The sequence below is a fragment of the Chenopodium album genome, chromosome 25, assembly GCF_948465745.1.
Source record: "Chenopodium album chromosome 25, dcCheAlbu1.1, whole genome shotgun sequence".
NCBI lineage: Eukaryota > Viridiplantae > Streptophyta > Magnoliopsida > Caryophyllales > Amaranthaceae > Chenopodium > Chenopodium album.
Window position 1 is genome coordinate 7,445,457 of NC_137858.1, and position 11,386 is coordinate 7,456,842.

An 11,386-nucleotide genomic window follows, 5' to 3' on the forward strand; every position below is an offset into this window, starting at 1 on the left:
AATTGCAAAGACTTGCTTGTAAAATCACAAATAATAATGATTTAATAAATGACTATAATCAATCGTATACAAATCTTGCCTGTAGATTTAAAGAATATTAGGAAGTTGAGATGGAGCGATGTGTAAACTACCTACAAAACTTTACAAGATTTATCATAACTCGTCTGGTGCACCAAATAGCAAAATTGTGACGACTTGAGATTTCATTTTAGGTAGCACTGAATAACATGTATATTGTATAACCAGCTTCTGGCGCATATTCTATGTAGAAAGAATTTCCAGTGTGCTTGATTTGTTTACATGGGATCCCACCACGTAGAGATGTCAATGTACATAATCTGCTACCAGCAATCAGGAAGGCAACCGAAAATCAGACCTGCCACACCAGTAGATCTACAACTATGTTATACACGAACAACACAGATGCAAATCCGGTTGAGGAAGTTGTCAAAGGTGAATGTTCCAGGGTCAGCAGCTACTGAACTCCAAATAAAGTAATAGTAAGCATCACTCATCTTCGTCATCAAGACAAAATGAGAATGGCTGAAACTTATAACCATCTCCCTCAAAGAACTTATTCTGAAATTCTACCCAGTGAAGCCGCATAGCATGTAGAAATGCACTCAGAGTTTCCATCACTAATAGCACTCCAACAGTAGCAGATATAAAAACAATAATACCAATTGCGAGGATGAACATGTTGTTATACCCCCAGGTCAGAAGTAATACTTTATCAAAAAACACACTTGACAATTCTGAATGCGCCAGACTGCAAACAAGTAAAATTAAGACAGATAAACCTCAGCACATTGACAATTATAAAGCAGCATCAAGTATATGAAGCTTATTATGAGACAGAGAGATTATTAATATCCTACCTAAGAGCCCATAAACGTAGATATGAAGCTGTATTTGAGACTGCTCCAAGCACAAATTCTATGGTGTGTATTAGTTGGTGAACAAAAATTTCACTGAACTCAAATTCATTATGCCCCCCATGTGAATCATGCTCCATCTCAAAATCCAAGGAATCATCAGCATTATCAATAAGAGCATAGGAACGACCTCGGTGTCTCTGAAGAAAAAAAATGTTAATTTACAGGGTGCAAGACATCAGGAGAAATTCTCTATTTAAAGTGTATACAAAACTGAAAGATTACAAAAGAAAGTACAATAATTAACTCATTGAGAGGTTGTAAAGTTAGCATACTTCTTCATGCTGCTTCTTCAAAATAAAAGGCTTTGGAAATAGCATCCATGGTACAGAAACAATGGCCAGCAAGAGCAACAGAATCTGGCAAGTCAGGGCAACAAATGTCAGAACTCAGAAGTAATGACACCAATCAATCTTCTGGGAGAACCATTTGTAAAGCAAGGTTACCTGAAAAAATTTCTGACCAAAAAATAGTTGATTCTCCCCAAGGTCATCAGTAGGACTAAGGAACATGTATATTAGTATATGATATAGATCAGCTTTAGAGCCAGTGCACCACTTGACAATGATGAGGAATGACAGGTAGCCAAATAGACTGTTTAAAAAAATAATCTGGGGAACAAACTGATACCTGGACAAGCAGTTTTCACAAGCATAGTCAACAAATGAAGGGATAATGTGCATCTTACAACAAAAAGAGTGTTAATTGAAAGTTTAAGTCAAACTTTTACTTACCAGACATTCAGGTCACTCTTGAAGAATTTTGCATTACAGTAGCTCAAGATGATCCCAAGGTTCATGTGTGCCACTCCCAGAAGAATTGACATTTTCATCTTCAAAGAATTTAGAAAAGGCAATTCACTACGACTCCCGTGCCATACAGGATCCACCCCAAATGGGTATGTATCACGTACTTTTATCACGCCAGACGTAGAAGCATCCCTGACACACATAGGACCAATACATCAATTACTGAGGATTAAAAAAAAAGAGAGAAAAAAAAGGGGGCACAACCGCACAACACAGAAGGTCAAAGTTCTTACCGACATGAAGGATCACGGCAAGCATAGGCAGATTGTCCAAACAGCTCAAATGGGAGTGAAAAGAATTCATTATAAATCAATCCAGTGTATATAGAAAATATAGCCATCATCATAATTAAATAACGACCACCAAATGCCATCTGCATGATATCTCCAAGTTTCTGCTTGTAACAAAAGCAAACATAAAAAAAATTAAGATTTAATATCTCATAAGCAATTACGGAACAAGAAAGGCAAGTTGTAATGTTATCTAGCAAAAGGAAAAACAATCAACAGGAGCTGTGGCCAAGTTACTATCCTGCTAAACTTAATAGGTTAATCCCATTAAAAGACATGTCACTAAGGAAAGCCAGGCAATATTATATAGCACCAGTATCACATACTATACTGGGAGTCAAGCTACCTACAAAAAATTTAATGAACCTTGGTATGATGACTATGATCAAGAAACTCAAAGTTATGGTGGTGTGAAGCCTTTAAAAGTAACCACTCAAATAACAAAAACCAAACAAATTTCAAAAATAGTTGCACATAAATCATACTCCAATATCAACATCACTCTCATATGTCACAAAACATTATATATAGACATGATGGTGATCCCATATCAAACAACTTCATTATAAGCTGAATATGTTCATTGCAGACAGTAGCAATAAATGCAGTTTATTTATTACAAATCATAGTCATCATTAGCATCAGGATTAACCCAATGCCTTGAGCTTCACACCCGTGGCAGGAGTCGGTGGTGGTAGGGGGGGGGGGGATTGTTCGGTGGACAGATATTTGTAGCCTAAGCCTACGTATCATAGAGGCAATAATCAGTTGGCCCTTCATCTAAAACAACAATCTTTGGTGTTTGTTACTTGAAAATAATAAGAAAGCACAAAGAAATATTTTCCGAGCGATATTTAACAAGTGCATAATCCAAAGTTAGATGAATTGTTAGCCTACAATATTGGACATAACAAAGGTAAGAAATTGAGAACAGTAAGCATTGCCAAACAAGATAATAGAGGCAATATCTAATAGATAATTTTCAAGTCTAAGGGCTTGTTCTCATCAGCTTATTATCAGTTCAGTTCAGTTCAGTTCCTAATTTTTTTTCTCTCATAAACAATTCATTTCAGCTCAGTTCAGTTCAGTTCAGCTCTAATCATTTCAGTTCAATAAATCAGAACAGGCCCTAACTCAAGAATTACCCTACTCAATCCAAGTCCCACACACATCTAGCAACTCAAATGGATTTTCAATTGTCCTTGAAAATCATAGCTTAATAATCAAACACTTCTAAAAAGTCCAATTAACATAGATGAAACAAAACCAATACCAGGCCTCAAGCCTTTATTTGGTGTTAATGCTTCAAAGATAAAACCGAGCTATAAGCTAAAACTCAGTAAGTTATACAACTTTGACTGATCAAGAATGTAACTAGAATAAAATTTCAAGAGAACCATCTTACCTGACTGGAGAACTTCTTTTCCCTCAAGATCAAGTACATTGTTGCTAATAATAAACATATACCATGGCCCCAGTCACCAAACATTACAGCAAATAGAAAAGGGAATGTAATAATTGTGTAAACACCCGGATTCGCTTCCTGGTACTTAGCAACTCTGCAACAGAACAAATCAAAGTATTATTGACCAAAATTGAATAGGAATCAAGTTGAAATAGACGAACCGCGGGGGGGGGGGGGGGGGGGGTGTAGCAACACTGCAACAGAGCAAATAAGAGTATTATTCACCAAAATTGCATAGGGATCAAGTTGAGATAAATTCGAGGGGTGGGGCTAAAAAGAAGCTGTATGCAGATGATGCTGAAAAGATATAATTCATATTCACAAAAAGTCAAAAACTATGCACCAGTCCAGTTAGTTATCTCAGCCAATAACTTTCTACCCAAGCCTGGCGGAGAAAGGGGTTCGGGGCATATCTCAATTCAAAAAAAATTGCAACTTCCCATGTAGATTAGAGATCAAAATAGCTCTTTTCACATGCATGGTCAATTTATGCTCAAAAGGAAATAAATGCAAAATGGATTTCATGAAGTAAAATTCCAAATGGTGAAAGAATAAAGGCCCCTTGTTCAACTTCTCATTGCCAAGTTCCATGGGGAAGAGAAGGTGAGATTAGTTTTAGCTCCATGGCTTCTAATTGAGATTTGTTAAAACAACGGCCCATGTCGACTCCCTGGCTTAACCCAAAGCCAAACTCAGACAGTATTTTAAAGGAAACTCCCAACCTATCTAGTTATATATGTACTTCCCTAAAACTCAAGGTGATGCATAGGTATTGAATTTGGAGTCTTGGAGATCCAACAAACTAACAGAACATTGAGAGTTCTAACAGACGTTTAGCTTATTGTCATTGTAAGTTCAAATTTTGCACCCAACACAAAACTCACCCATATGCATCCACAATTTCTTGAAAAGCACTAGTGAATTTGTTCGTGCGAAAAAAAGTTGGTGGAGATTCCTTCGTTGGAAGAGTGTGGAAAATTGACCCAACTTGTGAGTTGCTATCATATGTTGCTTGTTGCAGTGTATCTTGAATCTGTGAGGTTGGTTGTAGATTAGTCAGAATACAATACAATTTTTCTCAAATATATAGCCCTGTGAAGAGTATGAACCAGCTGATTTTAACACTCGATCATAACTTAAACAATGACATGGTGATCAGTTCTGACCTTTCTTGTCGAAAAAACTGGACACCAGCCTTCTGCAACAAGGCACTTCTTTGTCACATCTATACTGAGCATATTCAAGGTATGATATATGGATTTCTCCTTCTTAACCTACAAACAAAGTTATACCAAAATAACAGCAATAATCAGTGACTAAATGTACGTCTGCTAAAGAGCTTCTTGACTAATGAAGACAAAAGGGAAAGTAGCGACAAGAAATCAAGTTATACCAAAATAACAGCAATAATCAGTGTCTAATGTAGTTTCATGACTAATAAAGAAGAGGGGAAACCAGTAAAAAAGCAGCGTAAGGACAGCTCAGCTGAATACTAACCAATTGATACCATTGTTCAATTTGTGATCCAATGGTGCGCAAGACATTGTCACGGTGATCATGACCAACATCAATAGTAGTTTTTAGCTCAGTCAGTCTTGCAGTGACCTACCATTGAAATAATCAATGATTTTAGTTATTTCAAAAATTCACATGAATGATTAAACAATAATTTTTTCAGTAATCAATGTACACAAGTTCTCATAGCAGCAATACGTCTTACAAGCAAATGTTTCTAACACCTGATTGAACACTTGACTCCATAAATGTTTGGAAGTATTGGAACCATATAGGTCCTTAAACATAACTTCAACAAATTTTTTCAGTAATCAATGTACAAGCAAGCAAATGCTTCTAACCCCTATTGAACACTTAGGCTTCCATAGATTGTTTGACCCAGATAGGTCATTAAAGTAAACTTCTTCTATGTTCCTACAAACAGTAATAAAGACTCTCTGATTTAACTTCTTCCTTTTATCAAATCACCTCACTCCAGGAAATAAGAAATTTCTACAAACATTTACATAAAAAATCAAGATAATCAACTTTTTTTTCAAGCAAAGATAATTGCCTATCTGTAGAAGGCAATCTAACAGCATGCATTTTTTTTTAAAAGAATGGATAGGGTCGACATAGACGACTTATTTCAGATTAGTTGATTTAGATCTTATCTATATAATATATTACTAAAGTCCAAAAAAATTTTACCCCAAAAACTTAGAATTCTTAGAATGAAAAATTCTTTCTTTTAAATGAAATATCAAGTAATCTTCCTAGATTTTTTTACTACAAACTTATTGAAGTCAAATTTGAATTAGTTTGAATAATATTGGGTTTTATACATGCCAATTCAAAAAACCAGAGGAAAGTACATCACAATGTTCCAAGCTTGGCTAGGGTCAAAGACTACTAATGTACGATAAATCTCTAATGCAGGACCTCACATCGAATGTTATATGTTGACATTTTTTTCTCTCTTGAAAAACTTGGCTAGAACTTCAATATGACCCAGCAACAGTGTTCCCAAATTACAAAATTATGTACAGCTTCCAAAATAAATACATAAACCTAAATCAAAGCTGAATCATACAACAAGTAATACCTCTTTTAACATCTGCTGTTGCTTTTCTGGCTCATCAGAGAAAGCATAACAATTAGCGGCAAACGCATCACATATTTTTACTATTTTGTTTTTTGCCCTTTCTCCAGAGTAGAAGATCACAAATACATTTTTATCAACCTGCACAGTCATATAATCCCAACATATAATCATAAGAAACTAAGCAGATATCTCATATAAAGAAAAATTAGTGCAATTATACGAAGATCCTCATGAAACATGTTTAGCTTAATAGACGTACTTGTAAGCTTATATCACATTGTAAATAAGAAAAAAATGCTGATTCTGGCTGTTAGATTCCATGAATAATCACATTCCTTTTTCCACTCTAGTTTGGTGAAAGATGTAACGAGCTAAGGAAAACAATCTACAAGATCAAAGGAGCGACGCATTTTAATGATTATCACTCACCTTGTGGCCTGATGCAGGGTCAACTACAGGGTATTCAAGCACCGCTTGCTTCAGAAATACATTTCCCCTAGTTGCCCGAAAAAGAATTCTCTCAAACGCCATTGATTTTTCTCTAGGGACCAGGCCACAGATGAACCCAAGCCTATACTGTTTTGATGGATCAACCGTCATTTCCTGAATAAAACTAAAGTTAAGCATCCTCCAGAAAAAATAAAAAGAAACGTATTATGACTGAATTTAGGGATAGCAGCTATATTTACTTGTTCTCGTAATAAAGGACTATCAATTGATTTTTCACCCAAGTGCCCTGCTTCAATTACTGTCTTCTGAGCTGCTGTACTAAGGGCTGAATGGAAAAACTCTGCAGCCTGAAACAGGTTTATCTTTAATATAGTACAATGACTTCTCCAAGACATGTAGAAAATCAGTTAAAATTTTGAGACACTTTACTGGCAGAGGTGAGGGTAACAAGAAGCAAAGCTAGATGTGACTCACTATCTTTGGCATCAAGTCATAAAATTCATTGCATCAGCATCACGATGGAAATTGAACTTACCTTCAGCAGCACCAACTTAAACTCTATAAGCTCATTGTATGTATGCTGTAGGTTTTCACTATTTGCATTCATCTCTAGAAGCTCAGTCTCAAGTTCACCAAGTTTCATCTGATTGTCAAATTGAGTTATTATTCCCAAAAAGAAAAGAGGGAAAACATAAAAATTGAATAAGAAAGACAGACTTTTTCCCATATAGCATACCTCTAATGCATCCAAATTGACTGTGTCACTTGGAGAAAACCAAGTTGAGGGCAGTAAACCAGCTTTATTCATCTGCTCTTTAAAAAACCTAATCTTGCGAGCCATTTCCCCACATCTTTTAATCTGGATTAATGAACAAGGTCATGAAAAATAGAAGTGAATGCGGAGTAATAAAGAAAACAAGATATAAATTATTCACTGGTGGATTATTGTAATTGCAGAAAAAAAAAATAATTAAAAAAAAAAAAAAACAGAGCTATGACTTAATGGAGTATAATTACTGCGGAAACCATCGAAAAGAAAATATGAGTTAAAATCCGCTCTAAAGTCGATAATATCATACAGAATATATAAATAAAAAATCCTTCAATTATAAATTATGAAACGTAAATTAAGAAAAAAATTTATTTCATTTTCATTATTTCTTTTAGGTTAAATGACTTTTGAAATTTTGTCAGAATTTGTAAGATGGCATGCCGCCAATCGGACTCGAACCGAGATGCTCTCACATTGCTTCCTAAGAACAGCGTGTCTACCAATTTCACCATAGCGGCTTGTTTGAAATCATAATAACCCATTTTTAGTCAATCGTCGTGATTAATTCAATCCAACATTTTTTTCGAACCAGTTCGGTTTGCAAATTCTTTTTTGTTCACGAATTGAAATGGCTAATATTCATAGTAATAATTATATATTACTTTGGGTTTTTTGTATTTTTTTTTTCATAAGACTGCTTTAATCTGTCAATGGACTTTCATGTAGTTTATGTTTTCATGAATGGAGTTACAAACGACAAGTTTAACAATTTAATATAGAGTCCCTTTACCAAGAACAAATTTTATGACCATGCTAATATTAATGGAAAGCCTCACATTTTGCTAATAAGAAAAGTTCATGATATTGGGATTTGATGTTCTTACTATTGTCATTTTATTCTCATAAAAACTTCTTCAAAATCTAGAGGCAAAATCACGCTAGAATGGGTTTGAAGTACATTGGAAGATTTCATATTAAGCTCTTCACTGAGAGCAGGCAAGACAACTCAAGTAAAAAATAAGATGACATTATTTTATTTACCCCAGTTTCCTAAAGACTCAAAATGGATATCAGTATTTCATTCATAGAAGGAGCTGCTAACAAGAACAGTGGGTAATGATATTGATAGCAGAACGCACCTGAGCAGCATAGGTCCTCTGAAATGGGCTCTTTTCAGCATTAAGCTGTAATAGAACAAAAAAAGAGTAGTATCATAAATATGGTCAATTGATCAAATTCAGATTGTGAACCAAAACCACAACTTTAACACATTATAATGACAATCATCAAAACATTTCAAGCACAAAGCAAAACAGATACAGCATTGATCTAATCGCAACAAGTGTTGCTGATTACGTGAGCAAAAGGCAAATAGGATTTTCTGTAAATATTTGTCTTCCCTTCAGAATGCGGACACTCACTGAGCCAGAAGTCAGCCATGATCAGCCAAAAGCTCCTCAATACAAAGTATAATTCAATATACTCCTCCCTTCTCCACCCAAAATGAAACCGAAAAAAATGCGTACTCTTGATCCAAATATCCAATGTACATTTTTTACTCCTCAGTCTGCTTTTTATTACCTTAATCTACTATCTTGTGTTCCTATGTAATCTAGTTCGACTTTAACCATTTGGCAACGTAGAATTAAAATACTCAACACATTTAAATATAAAAGGTTGATGTCCTGAAAATATATATTGAGACAACTCAAACCATAATGTGATCAAAGTATAGTAAGTGAATCGTGCAAACGCGTCAATTAAACAGAAACGAAGGTATACTCCGAATCAATTACCATTCAATATACTCCGAATGACCAAATCAATGATACAATGCACCATGAACCAAATGAAACCATCAAAATCAGAACAATCAAAATAAAAAAACCTAATAACTAAATTTATAACACATTTTACTTGATCCAAATAACTTATATCAGTAATAAAGCTCATTTTCCCAACAAAAACCAAACAATATAATCAAAACTCAAAATTCACAAATAAAATCACACATTATACTTAAATCAAAGATCTTACATCTGCATTATTATAAAGTACATCAAATACATAAAATAAATATGAAAAAATCATAAAAATTGAAAACTTACATCCTTAAATTGGACAATAGAAAGATCGCCAAGGTACGAAATTGTACGATGAGCAGATTCAATAGGAATAATCAGCTGAACCAGCTGCATTTCTTCTGATCTCATTAGATCCATCTTCGGCCAACTACTAGTATCCAACATTGTTGTTCTTCCCTAAATCTGTCGATTTTCTGAAGATTCAAAACCCTAATTCAACAAAATTCAGCTCTGAATCTTCAGAAATTCATCGATTTTAATGCAACCTAAAATCGATCAGTTTATAAGAAAAATAAAATTAGAGCATCGAATTAGATTCTGTATACTGTAATTAAATGAAGTGGAAATTTATTGGGTGGTTGATAAACCGACTAATGAAAAAGAAATGAAGGATTGTATTGGACGTTTTTAAGCTTTTTTTATTGACACTTTATATTTTTTGGTGTCTTTAAAATGTAAGTTTGAATTTGACGAAGCGACTTACGACCGAGAAGGAAGCGACGATGAAGTTTCGACTTCGGAGTTTCACTGTGCGCCGACAATTTTTTTTTTATAAAAAAATTAATTTAATGGCAACAATATGAATAAATAATTCTATATATAGAATGTTATTATTATTAATATCATAATATGTGTGATTTTATTGGTTGATATCTTACGTTGAATAATTTAATGTTTGTTTGATGGTTTTTTTTTTTTTTTTTTTTGGTGCAAAAGTATGAGCTTTACGAACTTGTGAATGTTGTGATCTATGGGAGGGCCGGAGGTGGACTCGGAAAACCTTTTATGTACACCCAGGTGCACATAGAGGTAGTTGACTCAAAGGTATTTGTTTGCTTATTTAATTTAATTTTGTTCGATTAAGAATTTTGTTGGAACCCAAATGTGTATCACTTGTGAGTGTCCCACATTGGAGAAAGAGGAGAGGTGGTTCCACTTTATAAGGTAAAGGAGTAACTCCTACTATTGCCAATTGGTTTTAGTATGGAAGCTCCAAGCCTTGTTTGTAGACCAAACTCTTATCCTCCTTGTTCGGGTTGCCCAGACCCATTTCATATTGTTTCGAAATTTAACATGGTATCAGAGCCCAAGTTTGTTGGGCCGTTTATAACTGGGTATTTGTCAAGCCACTAGTTAAGGGGCCTCTATTGGATGTTCATTCCCAAAGAGGATTTATATTGTACCTTCTGGTGTGCTCTAAAGGACACTCACAAGTGAGGGGGAGTGTTGGAACCCAAATGTGTATCACTTGTGAGTGTCCCACATTGGAGAAAGATGAGAGGTGGTTCCACTTTATAAGGTAAAGGAGTAACTCCTACTATTGTCAATTGGTTTTAGTATGGAAGCTCTAAGCCTTGTTTGTAGACCAAAGTCTTCTCCTCCTTGTTCGGGTTGCCCAGGGCCATTTCATATTGTTTCGAAATTTAACAAATTTAAAATGAGCAAAAAAAAATTATCAAATAAGCAAATTAAAGTACACTTGGGTGTACGGTACACCCGGGTGTATATAATAAATTCTAGGGTACTCAAACTGATGACCTATCATATCATGCACTAAATCTCACGATAATGAATTTTTGTTTCTAATAAAATGATGTGTTGTATAGGAGTACTTGTTTAGTTGGGATGATAGTGAGGCCAAAGGGCAAATGAATTTGACTAAACATGTCAATAAAAATTTCTTAGATGTTTGGATATCTCAGGTTGACAATTATACTAGGCATTATATTATGTACATATAACATGAAATTTAAGTTTCATTAGGTTTGATTGGTGTGACATAGATTGGTTGGGTTTATGTGATAATATGGTACTATTTTGTATAACTCTCTAATATACCACAAACAAGGTCTAAATAGGTTACATACTATAATCAATTGGTAATACTAGAAAAAATTATTCTATTCTATAAGGTGATCTGATAATTATTTTCTCTGCTTTTTCAATATGAGACTCTCAAAAAGGGATTGTAATAGATTTCA

General features: G+C 34.5%; 1 protein-coding gene across 1 annotated transcript; it reads right to left on the reverse strand.

Moving 5' to 3' along the window:
* Nucleotides 1-6: 6 nt before the first annotated feature.
* LOC145613245 (V-type proton ATPase subunit a3-like) lies at nt 7-9,839 on the reverse strand. Its single transcript, XM_081668318.1, has 17 exons — nt 9,429-9,839; nt 8,460-8,504; nt 7,285-7,407; nt 7,084-7,191; nt 6,788-6,895; nt 6,528-6,701; nt 6,099-6,236; nt 4,997-5,104; nt 4,666-4,773; nt 4,384-4,532; nt 3,440-3,593; nt 1,978-2,138; nt 1,670-1,876; nt 1,382-1,565; nt 1,211-1,294; nt 879-1,075; nt 7-769 (listed from the first exon to the last, which is right to left on the reverse strand). The coding sequence occupies exons 1-17, from the start codon at nt 9,567-9,569 to the stop codon at nt 508-510; spliced, it is 2,451 nt and encodes an 816-aa protein (XP_081524444.1). The 5' UTR covers nt 9,570-9,839; the 3' UTR covers nt 7-507.
* Nucleotides 9,840-11,386: the final 1,547 nt, after the last annotated feature.

Excerpts from the sequence above, each read along its gene's own strand:
- LOC145613245 (XM_081668318.1), bottom strand. The coding sequence starts at position 9,569 with ATGTTGGATACTAGTAGTTGGCCGAAGATGGATCTAATGAGATCAGAA. Across the intron at positions 6,896-7,083 it reads TTAAGTTGGTGCTGCTGAAG|GCTGCAGAGTTTTTCCATTC; the intron begins GTAAGTTCAATT and ends AACCTGTTTCAG. Across the intron at positions 1,295-1,381 it reads TTGGTCAGAAATTTTTTCAG|ATTCTGTTGCTCTTGCTGGC; the intron begins GTAACCTTGCTT and ends CTGACTTGCCAG.